A 13,599-nucleotide genomic window follows, 5' to 3' on the forward strand; every position below is an offset into this window, starting at 1 on the left:
GTGTGTGTGTGTGTGTGTGTGTGTGTGTGTGTGTGTGTGTGTGTGTGAATGTCTATTTCTCTCTCTCTCTCTCTCTCTCTCTGAGTATATTTTTCTCTCTCTGTCTCTCTGTGTATGAGAGTATCTGTCTGTCTGTCTCTGTCTCTGTCTCTGTCTCTCTCTGAATCTCTGTCTCTGTCTCTGTCTCTCTGTCTCTCTCTCTCTCTCTCTGTCTCTGTCTCTCTCTGAATATCTCTCTCTCTCTCTCTCTCTCTGTGTGTGTGTGTGTGTATCTCTTTGGACCAAATCCTGTCAGGCAATTATAAGTCTCCCCAAACCAATACTGATGATAGGTTATCATGAACCCTGAAAGAGACTTCATGATGGGGGTATTTCCACAGTTAGGAATGGAAGTTCAAGCTTTTCTTGGCTTTCTATTGGCTAAAACTGAGACCAATGGCTAAGGTACAGAACTGAACTTTTGGAGAAACAAACATTTAATTTAAAGTTAACTGTGTGAATGTGTACTCGACTGTCACAGTCTGTTAGAAAAACTGTTACCATGCTTCACCAATACTGAGACAAATTATTGATGAATACGAAGAAGCATTTTGATAGCAACATATTAGGATCATACAAATACATCAAAGATTTTGTTTGTTTGGAAAAGTAAAACAAACAAAGCAAGCAAGTAAAAAATGTTCTTGTTTTCTGGGTTTTGTTACATAAGAAAAGTAAGAAAAACCAAACTTTTCAATTGAGAAACAATTTCTGATTAACCTAGAAAGAAGAGAAATCCCAATATTCTCCCCAGATACTTTACTAAAATTGTTCTCAAATGTCCCAAATGAAATGATAGTTTTGTTTTATATCTTTCCTTGTCCATAGCTTTTTGGTAAATAAGAGAGGAAAGATTGACTTTCCAAACTATAAAGAGGAAGATCTGTCCTCAAACAATGACAACAATATGCACTCGTATTAGATTAACCACGTCTTCTCTAATGACACATTTATAAATCTTTACACCTTATGTCTAATGCAAATACAGCCGTCACAGTACTCTGTAGATCTCTGGGCATGAGAACGAAGAGAGCCCACATGAAAAGATGCAAAAAAAAAAAAATTACCTTTTTCCCTGGTCGACCTCTTTGTCCTGGGGTTCCTACAATTCCTTCAGGTCCCTGATCATTTGATATAAAAAAGAAATAAATGATTAAAGAAAAAAGCCTAGGGTTTGAATACTTCTATCACATAAGCATTAAGATAAACACTAAATATCAACAAAGGTTATTTTTAACACTATTATGTGTATAGTTATTTCTCACAACGTCACAGTGATTAAAAGGCAGAACTGTTACCAAGCTATAAACTTCATATGCACATGTGGTCAACATAAACTTTAAACTGTTCTTTAGGAAGGAAGTTTCTGGAATACACCCACTTTGATTACTGAGATTGTGATGAGTGTGCACCCCAATGTATTCTAGTGAGTTGTATTTAGCTCAGCATTTTGTTGAAAGAACAATGTTTAAAAATATATCTACATGATCAAGGCAAGTCTCAAAATACTACTGAAGTGGAGAATGAAAAGCAGACGAAAAGAAAGGAAAGGAAAGGCATGGAGAAAAAGGGCAGACATAGTAAACTAAAATAATAATTTAATTTCAACTGGTAATTTGTTTGCTTTACAAAATTGAGTTTTTATGCAACAGTAGGGTGCTATATGGAGTTTATATCAACAGTGAGCAAGTGTAATCAATAGTGGGCCGAACTGCCAGTCCTAAAATAAGTAATAATTACAACTTTCTTTTCATTAGTTGGAAGTCGAAATGGAAATTTCAAATTTCTGTCCCAAAGCTTGGCTAGCTTCTGCAGACAAGAAATAAATGGTGGTTTACCACTGTGCTATGCAGGCTCTTGATAAATATTTGTTGAATGAATAAACAGATCACTGAGGAAGTGACTCACACTCCACACTTCCCAGCAAACACTATTCTAGTCTCAGTCTCTGGGTCCAAGATAGCCATGTCCTACTGTCATAGTACAGCTGCGTCCAGAGGTAGAAATGGAAGCTGCACCAGACAAACAACTTTTCCAAAAGAAGTTGATTAGCCTGCATAGAGTTTTAACTGTCTGGATTGGGCACTTAATTGCTACACAACTAATGACAAATTGTTTAATTTATTAAGTGACTCTGGAGTTAGAGAGTTGACTCAGTCATTGCAAACGATCACTGCTCTTGCAGAAGACCCGAGGTGGACACACAATTACCCGACCCCAGTTGCAGGCAGATGCAAGCCCTCTGTCCTCTATGTCATCCACATGCATATTCCCATGCAACTGCAGACATTCCCACATACTCATATACACCTTAAAATTATTTAAAAAGAAGCCCTCTGTTTACTCCTCAAATAAAAGGAAAAAATCTCATAAAAACTCTTGGAAGGGTTACCAAGACCTGGTGAGATTACAGGGCACATAAAAACTTGAATGATATTGGCTTAGAATAAAGGGCTCAATAAAGGTAGCTCTCACTAACGTCTGCCCTCTAAGTATTTTCAGCACTTAAGAAGATATGAAGAAAATCGAAACACAACAAAGCCCCACGTGCTATTTCCCATGTATAGAGCAAGAGGTGCCATCATTTTCTGGAACTCTCTTGACGCTCTGAGGGTATTCCTCCGGCTTCTCACATCCTATGCCTCTGTCTGCCCCTTTAAACTTTGGGCAGTGTTGCACCTGCAGTTTTCTGACACTCCTGACATTCAGAGTCTTCTTGCTGTCCTCCATTATCCACCACCCCTTTAACCCTTTCACCTCTCTAATCCTTTTGTAACTGCTACAGGATTCCATATTATGGCCAAACTATAGTTTAATGGCTGCTTCCCAGTGACTAGTCTTCCTTCTCCTTGATAACTTTGGAATAAGTAAATCTGGGCATGACCATGACAAGAGCTTTTAAGTTTTTTCTCCTTGAGTTGACTTGCTAGTTTATATTTATAAGCACACAGTTTGTGTGTGTGATTTTTTTTTCGTACATGGACAATCAGTTTTTACACTACAATTTACTGTATCATGATATCTTTCCTTAGTAATACATAATGTACAATCAAATGATCAAACATCATTCAAAATTGACTCAGACAGATTCATGGGTATTTTTTATTGTCATCTATGAGCCATACAAAATTAATCATAACATGGTAATCTTAATATTGCTCTGATAGCATGTAGGTCAAGTCATCCCATCTGCCTCCCTCTCCAGGCATCCCCAGGCTGTTCTTTAAAACTGTCTTAATATGGGATCTTTAATCCTCAGTACAAACTCTGAGTTAATTTTCATCAGTCAAGTTCCATAAAAAAAAAAATCCTGTAGAGATTTTTGACGGAGACTGAATTAAATGTAAGCTGATTTAGAAGTGTTTTTGCAATAGTAAGTCTTACTGGTCATGAATGTTGTTACATCTCTGTCCGTATATTTATGTCTCTTAGGATTTATTGAGGTTATATTATTCTCAAATGGTAGAAATCTACAAAATTTTACAAATACTCTGTTAAGACATAATCCAAGGAGCTTACTTTCGTTCCTCATTATAATAAAATTCTTTGATGTTGTGAAAGAAACAAAGAAGCCATTCTTGTGTATTTATTAATATTTCATTTGACATCACTATGAACTCTTACTAATTATAATTTATAGAATATTCACCTCATTATACAAGTATTCCTATTTATTATATGTAAATATTACTAATATTAAGAAGAAAGGAGAATGACAACCTTAGCTCATTTCTTAGGCATTCCTCACGAAGTATCATAGTGAAAGTGTTAACATAAAGTTTTAATAAATGTTTTTTGCTTCATCTATTGGAATGACCATATTCCCATGTTAAACTCTGTAAAACATGTGACTCATATTTATAATATTTTAAAATGTTAAACTTTTTGTACAGTTTTGGTCTGAGTAAACTCACAAAACTTTTAGGTGTTATCGGTATTTTTAGATAAAGTAAATTCAGTATCTGCGTGCACGCTGATGTGTGTGACCCCGCCTGTCAACAGTCAATTCATCTCGGGCACCACTTGTTTACAGAAGTACTTCAATTTGTGGGTCTGAAATGCATGATTAAAACGAAAGCGTTGCCATGGATAATAAGTCTCAGTGGCGGAGGCATTTCTTTGGAGATAGATGGCACCTTCATCTCTGCTTCCAAACCTTTTCTCACACCATTTTCAAGTTATTAGTCTTGTCTCTCAGCTCGTTAAGATACTGTAGCAATCAAATTAGGAGTTGAAGTTCTCGTCCCAAACCTTCCTACACCTGCAGCTCACTCATATACACCTGCTTCCTGCTCTGTCAGAGAAATAAAGGTCCATTCCCTGGGTGAGGCCAGTGCCCCACTTATGCTCCTGATCCCAGGTCCACTCACTTACCCATGACCCCTCCATCTGAACGAGTCTAGTCTGAGTGTACTCCTGAATGCACCACTCCTAACTCATCCATACAGGCCTATAGCCACGTGAGAGAATCCCCAAGCCTATGTGTCTCTCCCCTTCTCTCTCTCCCTCCATTTCCTTCCTTCCTTCTTTCCCTTTCCTCCTCCCTCCCTCCCTTCCCTCCTTCCTTCCTTCTCTCCTTTCCCTTTCTCTGTCCCTCGGTCCCTCTGTCCCTCCCTCTGTCCCTCTATCTTTCCCTCTCGCTTTTATGTCTCTCCTCCCTCTGTCCATCTGTCTCTCCCTCCCGCTGTCCCTCTGTCTCTCCCTCCCTCTGACCTTCCTTCCCTCACTCACTTTATCAGACATTCATTTACTTCTGAAGTTTTCCAGAGCCATTTTTCTGGTTTTTCTCTCTTTTTATCAAAACTTTTTGAAAGTTGTGCCTTTCCAAAAGGCACATCGCTGGCGTTATCTCTCATCTTTCTTCAGTTGGGCTTTTGATCCTACCACTGACACCAACCTCTGGATTCCAATGGTTATTTTATTTGAAACCTTTTTTTTTTTTATTTCACTTAAAACGTTCTAAATCCTTTGTTTTCATTGCAGCAAGGTTCCCTAGTTTTCACTTAGGTCTTAAATGAAGATGTCTCCTCCTCTGTCCAGCTTTTTAATACTGGAGAGACCCCTTCTCTTTTATCCCCCAGGTGATCTCATCACACGCCATGTTGTTAAATACCAACGGAATTCTCATAATTCCTAAACTATGTCTGTCACGATTCCTCTACCTCATGACATCTCTTCTTGAATTTCTAACAAGCTTCTCAGATTTTATGTACTCAAATTCAGTTCTCAAATTCCCTCCTCCCACTCCAAACCTGGTCTCTCCTTGACCTCCCGTCTCCATTGTAATTGAGCAACACTATAAAAATTATTAGAATACCTTTCTCTTTTGCCTATTTTGATACCAGAACTTTCTCCCTCCCCTTTCAGTCTAAAGCCTAAGGAGGAAATGTCTTGAGAGGACTGTTCTATTCTCCTTTTCTTCGTTTTCAACAATTTACAAGATCGGTCTTTAAGGATTTTGCTAGAGGAGAGAGGCATGGGACTAAGACGTAGAGGCGGTGAGCAGAGCGTTAGGTCTTCTCCACACGGAGGAGAGAGAGGGGAGAATTAACTGACTCCTTCTCAATGTAAATTTAGGCTGATGTTCATTGAGCTCCAGAGGTCCTTCTGCCTCCATCCCTCCACAGGGTTGGGGCTGCAGCTTTTTTAAAGGGCGCTGGGGATTCAAACTCAGGTCCCCATGCTTGTGCAGCAAGCGTCCTTACCTTGGCCCTCCCATGCTTGTCTCCTTTCTCTAGTTAATACATGTTGAGCAGACACAGCAGGCGTCACGATTTTGTGTAGTGAAAACATCAGGCCTGAGTGTCTGAAGCTTTATGAGAGCAGTTACTGTGCTTTCAGAAGAGCTGTATCCCATCAATTGTCTCTCTCACGAGTTTATTCATTGTATGGGATTTATGTACATTTAAAAAAATACAACGCCCTTACTTTTAATGGTGTCCATGATCTTTTTGTCACTGTCTGTGGTTCTTTTTTTAAGCTTTACCTAAGAAGTCCCTGCCTATTTTAAGGCCACAAAAATTTAGCCCCCAGCTCCGGCCACAATTTCCTCCAAGGCTTTTACAGTTGGAGCTTCAGAGCTTCTAAGAGTTCGTCTGTAGAATGAACAGTGTCCAGCTTACCTTGAGCACACAGGTAGACTGATGCTCTCGCTCACTTCTTTGAAAAGATCACTATTTCCCAAATGGATTTGCCCGGTGCATCACATGAATCCTCATCCAAATGCATATCGTTTATCTAAGTTTATCCTTTGATAACTCCTGGCATTAGACAATGTTAAACAAAGTGCAACTTGTAAAGTGATTTTCACCAAAGACTCTATTCTTCTGCCTGAATCCTTTCAATGTCCCCTCCACTCTTTGAATCAAATCTGGATTCCTTACTAAGCCTTTAAAGGTCCCCGCATGTTCTGTTTCCTACCTATTTCTTCACATTTAAAACATACATACAAACATACAAAAACAAAAACAAAGTCAGAACCTCTGACTATTCATGGTGCGTGCTACTTTCTGGGTCTAGAGGTGCCCAGGTAACTCACTTCCACACTGTCACCCTTGTGGCTCCATCATCCATGAAGAATCCTCTTCTAGTTCTTGGAATGGAACTGAGCTCAGTCAACAATTATTCAGAGAAGGTGTTAACGGCTCCAGCATGTTACGTTCTCTCTCTGTGGTGATTACTTTTCATTGTCAACTTTCCATAATTTAGAATCATCTGGCAAGTGAGAACCAGTTGAAGAGTTGTCTAGCTTATGTTAGCTCACGGGCATGTCTATATGGTATTATCTTGTTGGCTTTAATTGACATGGCAAGGCCCAGCCCACTGTGGGTAGCACATCCCCTGGAGCTGGAGTAACAGGTCGTGTAAGCTGATTGACATAGGAACTGAGCTTCAGCCTTCTGCCAGAGCAGTTGTGCTCCTCACTGGGGAGCCAGCCCTCCAGCCCCAATGAATGCTGTTTTAATGCCACAGAGGCTTCTCTTCCGAAGAAAATCTATACAGAAGCTACAGGTTAAGCAGATGTGTGCTTTCTAGTGGAAGTAGGAATATCGGGAGCAGAGCCATGATAAGTCAACAGCCATGTTGGGAATACCTACAGGAGCCTCAGCCTGTCATCCTATGCAGTAAATACATGAAGCATAAGACCAGAGACTAGCTTGCTCAGTGATGCAGCTCTTCCGGGGGAGGGGGCAGCAATCGGAGCTTTGAAAACAGTGGTCAGAATAGGATTTCTGTATCTATGATACTTACAGTGGAACAAAACCTTAGCAGGACTGTCACAGAATATGCCAGGTGACAAGATTTAGGTATGTTTTTTATTCCCAAATGTCACTTAATGTTACCAACCCTAAATTTCCAATCAAAATTTCCCCAGGGTTCCCAAGGAAACTCTCACTGTGCCTTAAGCAGATCAAAAAAGCATATTTCAGTAAGTCTGACTGGAGTTTTCACTAAAGGCATAAAACAAAATAATCTCATTTTAATACGTCCTACTTTGGAGTTCTCCACATGTGTTTAGAGATGAAATGCCATTGTGGTAGACTCTTCAGATGTGGACGACCGACCATAAGTTAGACAGATGTTCTTTCCTAGCAGAGATATGCATTCGGGCAAGTGAACATTTTAGAATAGAATTCATGCATAAAATATGCACATTCTCTCTTCTGTTTAGTGGAGCAACAAGTTGGATTTTGAATTTGTCAATTGATATTTTCCTGTACACTCCCTCAACACCGATCTCATTCCCAGTCCTCCAGAGTGAAGGGCTGCTGCTTCCTCCTCTCCTCCTCCTCCTCCTCCTCCTCCTCCTCCTCCTCTTCCTCCTCCTCCTCCTTCTTCTTCTTCTTTCCCCCCTTTCCTTGTTTATTTTTGTAAAACTTGAGGTAGTATCTTTGTGACATTGCCGAAGGAACAATTTTAAAAGCACAAAATAAAACCAACATCAGGCTGCCTGATTAAGCAATAGCTCCTTGGATCATAAAATTCTTTTGAAAAAAAGTGCCATGGTATTTTTATTGAGTTTATAATCTGAAAGGCATTTAAAATTCCAAAGAGAACAACAAAAAAGAAGAAAAAAGAAACACACATGTGTTGTTGCTAAAAAAGAAAAAAGAGAGAGAGAGGGGTGGGGAGAGAAAGAAAAAAAGTAACCAAGATGTGTACTGGGCAGGATTTGTCCTGGGAGGCATTGGGAAGCAGATGGAGTCTGTGTTTATCATTTTCCATGCTGCGTTTGGAGCCTCTGCTCCACCTCCACTCTCCCCACCAGCTGTCATATGGCAGCATCCTCAGACTCCCTGAGATGCTGTGCTGTGTGCACTTGGACCCTTCTTTTCCTTCACTGTATGTTCAAGGTAGTTATTTTAAAAGTCCTTGCTTGTCAGGGGCAGCCTTGCTTATACACTGAAAGCCTAAAATCAGCAATAGGCCTAAGTCAGCCTGCTAACACAAAGTCTCGGGTCTCTGGAAAAACACTGAAACAGATAGCTATAAGATGTTGTAAACAGGTAGCTTTTGTGGAAATTTACCAGCCTGGATAAGAACAAGTAGTCATAGGTCTTGTGGATAGTCATAGTCCTTGGGTAGCCTTGGTGGATAGTACCAACTTAGATAGAAACAAGTGATTCATAGAGAGAGTCATAGTGACCTGTTCCCTGAACCTTCACTCAGCCAATAACCTGTTCTGGTAGATACCTGTACTCCCCCTGAACACCTACGCTCCTGCGTCATCCCCTTCCCCACATCCTGACTCTATGTGCATATAACCCCTGTGTAAAATCAGCGGTTTGATCAGACTATAGACAAGCTACTTGGTCTTTGCGTTCGTCTGTTTCCCCTATTCTCTCTTTCAGGTGATCTCCCCAGACCCTGTTTACTGCTCTGCTCTGGGGCACTTGGTGAAGTATAAGTTACTGGAGGTGCACACACACACATGTACACATACACACACATATATGCACACACACACATACAATATATGAGTGTGTGTACACACATGCTGGAGATAAAACCCACCTTTGCATGCTAGACATATGCTTTATCCCTAAACTACATGCCTGGCCCTGAAAAACATCATTTGTCAAGAATTAGACCAAATCACAATTTCTTGGCCCTGGACATTTTGCTTCTTTTACAGGTACTGATACTAATAGAAAAATTAATTCCCTAAAAATAATAAAACCTATCAAGATCCCTAGGAAGGTAAAACTTAGAATCCAAAGTGAGTACTTCAGTGAGGTTCGGGAGATGCTAAAATCAGAGAATAAAGGAGTCGTGGTCACCTCTGGCATCTGCTACAGTACTGTTTTTTTTTTTCCTGGTGAGAAGAGGAATAATAATATATATAGATTCTTTTACATACTTTTTTTTTGGTTTTTTGAGACAGGGTTTCTCTGTGTAGCCCTGGCTGTCCTGGAACTCACTCTGTAGACCAGGCTGGCCTTGAACTCAGAAATCCGCCTGCCTCTGCCTCCCAAGTGCTGGGATTAAAGGCGTGCGCCACCACCACCTGGCCACATATATAGATTCTTAAGAGGATTCTATGAGAGAAGGTGAGTGAGTTCATGTTGCTTAACCTCAGGGAGGATCTTTTAGGCAGCATGTTTGGTGGGTTGAGATGTCAGGGCAGAGGAAAAATAGGCAATTTACCATGACGGTAAAACTGGACGGAACAATCTTCACCTGCCAACGTTCAAACACAATGATGTTTTCGCTTTATCCACATTTTTCTTTAATTAGTTAATTTATGCATGTAAGTGTGTGTCAGCAAACATGCATGCACATCAGGTGCATGCCTGGCACCTGCAGAGGTCAGAAGAGAACATGGAACTCCCTGGGACTGGAGTTACAGAAGATGGTTGTTAGCTTCTGTGTGGATCCTGGGAACCCTCCTTGGGACTGGAGTTACAGAAGATGGTTGTTAGCTTCCATGTGGATGCTGGGAACCCTCCTTGGGACTGGAGTTACAGAAGATGGTTGTTAGCTTCTGTGTGGATCCTGGGAACCCTGCCCAGGCTCTCTGCAAGAACAGCAAGAGCTGTTAACTGCTGAGCCATCTCTCCAGCCCCTTTACGCTCACTCTTTAGATGCCAGTTTGAAATACACTGGTGCAGTCCCCTATTATTTGGGGAGAATACATGTTATATTTTATAACATTAATTATATTATAGCATCATTTTCATTGTCGCAAAAGGAACCGCAGTGGCGGATACCTGTGAGTGACGAGAGAGCCGGTTATAGCTTCATTTATGGTATTTGATTTGATTTTCAAGACAGCTCTTTCATCTTGGTGAGGCAAACTCAGCTGAGCTGATCGAGGCAGGGGCTACACCATATGACAATATATTGATTTGGATTTTTAGATGCCAGTGAAGAGACACACAGTAAAAACACGTAACGATCGATCACCAACCAACTTTATAAATCACTTCTGTGTTCCCAGCCTTCCTGCCTGGTGAATTCTCCCAGGGCCAGTTCCTCAATCTTTGCAGAGCCCTCACGTGGAAACACAAGAGCCCAGAAGAATGTGGTTAATGAGGAGAGGAAAGACAGAAATGAGCTGCTCCAGAGATATCTTCCAGGGAGGAGACTTCCACAGCTCAAAGTGAATGTTGATTTTCTACAAGGCTGAAGATTGCCAGGACACAGAGGAGAGGGAAGTCTTGTTGTTGAGTAGAATCATAGGGATTCTTCTACTAAGGAATGAACAATCTCTAACGTCAGGCAAACTTAGAGGGGTAAAACTAGTGTGATTCTCTATGCTTAAAAGTATCAGACCAGAGGTAACAACAGTAAAGCTTTAAACTAACAACCACCCGAAGACAGGAAGGCTGCATGGGGACCAGTGTCACAAAGAGCCTAAGAGTTAGAGAGACTGATCTCACTTTAATCTACATCCTAAAACATTTGCCTCTAAGTGAGGACATTTGTTCACTACGACATTTAATTTCCTTTGTAACTCAGGAGCAGGTATTGGTACTACATCATGCTTACAAAGGATTTTCATCTGGGGGCTAGGAAGTTATCCTAGAACAAGAACATGGGTTCATAGCAGAATATTTACACAAATTAAGTCTGAGACAACAGAAGACTTTCCCCAGCAAAAGCTTTAGGGCAGAAGTTTATGAAAAAACGTCTTTCCCCCTTTGCATCTGAGGACGACTCACAGTCTGGCTTTATTACCCACTCAAGACTCAGTCAACATCTCCAGTCACCATGAAGACATAAAAGGGGGGCAAATTGTGCATGCCAGTGCCTGTAACCCATGCCCGCTTCATATGTGTGTGTGTGTGTGTGTGTGTGCACATGGGTGTGCATGTGTATGGTGCATATGTGTGTGTGCATGTGCATGCACATGGGTGTGGTATATATGTGTATATGTATGTGTATGCACATGAGTGTACATGTGTGTGGTATATATGTGTATGTGCATGTATGTGTGGTGCATGTGCATGTGTGTGTGATGCATGTGAATGTGTGTGGTGTATATGTGTGTGTGTGTACATCGATGCGCATGTGTATATAGTATATATGTGTATGTGCATGTGTGTGTCCAAGCATGCACACGTGTGTGTGTGTGTGTGTATTTGTACATATGGCACTGAGTTAAGTGAACCAGCAGTACTTACTGGAAGGCCCATCTGACCTGGTCTCCCCACGGGCCCTGCTGTTCCTGGTAAGCCCAACTCTCCTTTGTCTCCATCCTCTCCAGGAAGTCCGCTTCCTCCCAGAGCACCCTGGAACCCAATGACAGATGTTTATTCTTAAGAATGTAGTGAAATCATTATGTCATGTAAGACGTATATTTTTATTTGACACACAAAAGTAATTAAGCCAGATATCTTAAATATTATACTTAAAATTATAGTTGAGGGCTAGGATGTAGCTCAGTTGTTAGTGCTGATAGTACATATGAAGCCGTGGGGTTGACCTGCCGTAGGGCACTGAATAAAACCCATAATCCCAGAATTTAGGAGGTAGAGACAGGAGGGTCCAAAGTTTCAGTCATTTTCAGGATATATTGTGAGTTTGATGCTAGCTTAGCACACATTATATCAAGAAATACGTACGTACTTACATACATGCATACATACATACATACATACATACATACATACATACAGTTTACCTTTAACCCATCTTTTCCTTGGAGACCTTCTTCTCCAGGAGCTCCTGGTTCTCCCTATTTTATTTGGTAGCAGACAAAGTAAGATTAAGGTTTTGGTCATCTTGTTGATCTTCCTTTGCAGTTTGCCCCTAGTAGGTGTAGGAAGTAGCCAGTTTGTAGCCGTTTATTCCTACTTCAACCTCTTCTCTGAAGAGGACTTGACGGTACAACAAACATGACTGAAGTTTCCTGGAAGAGCTCTGGCAATGCCTAAGATGGTCACTGTTGTACATTCCAGTGCAGTGTGTGCTTCTGGAATACTAATACATTTTAGATAATTAAAGGTAACACATTCATCTGGAGACTGGACATTAACCTAGCTAGATCGTGCCTCTGAGATCAGGGAATGTAAACACCGCCGTGGTAAGAAATGCAGTTCTTTGCTGTAGTGAACTTAACATGAGTTAACGGGACCAAACTCATTCGTGATCGTTTCATTTGACTCCCAGTTTCTGTATTTTCTCCCCTCCGAGAGGCAAGGATTATGGCCAAGGCGCACCCATAAGCTGCCTTTTCAATATAGAACTTGTGAAGGCATAGACCATAGCTTCTAAAGCTGCTAAAGCAGTGTCGCTGTCTTCATAATTAAGTTAAAGTGAATTAACCAATACTGTTTAATAGATTCACACAACTCTCCTTTACGATCCATGTATTAAACTGATTTCTAATCCCCAGCTCCTAAAAGGAAGACCCAAAGCAACAAACCAGACACAAAAAAGTAAGTCTTCATACTTTTTCTTCTTAGTGAAAAATTATCTTGAACATTGCTATTTTAGGAAAAAAGCCCAATAAAAGAAAAAAAAAGAAAAAAAAGCCAACTTATCATGGCTTAATGCAGGTCTATATTATTATAACTTTTCTAGGCTATCAAATTACAACTACTCATAAACACTTCCTTGCATCTCCTTAGCTTCACAGGGTCCTGGGATGGTTTTTAAACACAAATTACATTTCAGGCTCTCATCTGTCTGTTAGTTTCCACAAAGTCCTGTGTGTTGACCAGTGATTTGTGAAGTTCTTTTTCATGCATCACTGAGCAGTAACCACATGACCGAACATTTTTGGCAAGCTCTTTAGAGCACACCTGGGTTTGAGAAAAGACACTTCGGATTCCAAATGCCTAACTTAGAATGTAAACGAGGTTTAGTGTGTAGTTTTTAAAGCCAGGAAACATTTCACAGTGCGTATGAAAGGCTTATTTACACTACTTTTTGGTGTGATTAGAGTAGTTAAGTTTTGAGTGCCCCCAAACAAGTGGGTGGGTGCATTAAGCTTGATATTGTAGGTACTCACTCGTGGCCCCGGCTCCCCAGTGGCTCCAGCACTGCCAGTAGATCCGAGATCTCCCTGGAGAGACAAAAGGAAGGCTAAGCTGGAAGACTAAGCTTTTCTTC

The 13,599-nt window shown here is 40.8% G+C and overlaps 1 protein-coding gene across 1 annotated transcript in view; it reads right to left on the reverse strand.

Annotated features, from left to right (window-relative positions):
• Col24a1 (collagen type XXIV alpha 1 chain) overlaps positions 1–13,599 on the reverse strand; it is a 157,624-nt gene that overhangs the window by 73,561 nt on the left and 70,464 nt on the right. The window contains exons 16-19 of the mRNA XM_028788098.1: positions 13,499–13,552; positions 12,167–12,220; positions 11,667–11,774; positions 1,107–1,160 (exon numbers count right to left, since the gene is read on the reverse strand). Of these exons, the coding sequence (XP_028643931.1) occupies positions 1,107–1,160; positions 11,667–11,774; positions 12,167–12,220; positions 13,499–13,552 (270 nt within the window). The remainder of the gene's footprint in view (positions 1–1,106; positions 1,161–11,666; positions 11,775–12,166; positions 12,221–13,498; positions 13,553–13,599) is intronic.

This window comes from Grammomys surdaster, unplaced genomic scaffold (assembly GCF_004785775.1).
Source record: "Grammomys surdaster isolate TR1022 unplaced genomic scaffold, NIH_TR_1.0 125701, whole genome shotgun sequence".
NCBI classification, from domain to species: Eukaryota; Metazoa; Chordata; class Mammalia; order Rodentia; family Muridae; genus Grammomys; species Grammomys surdaster.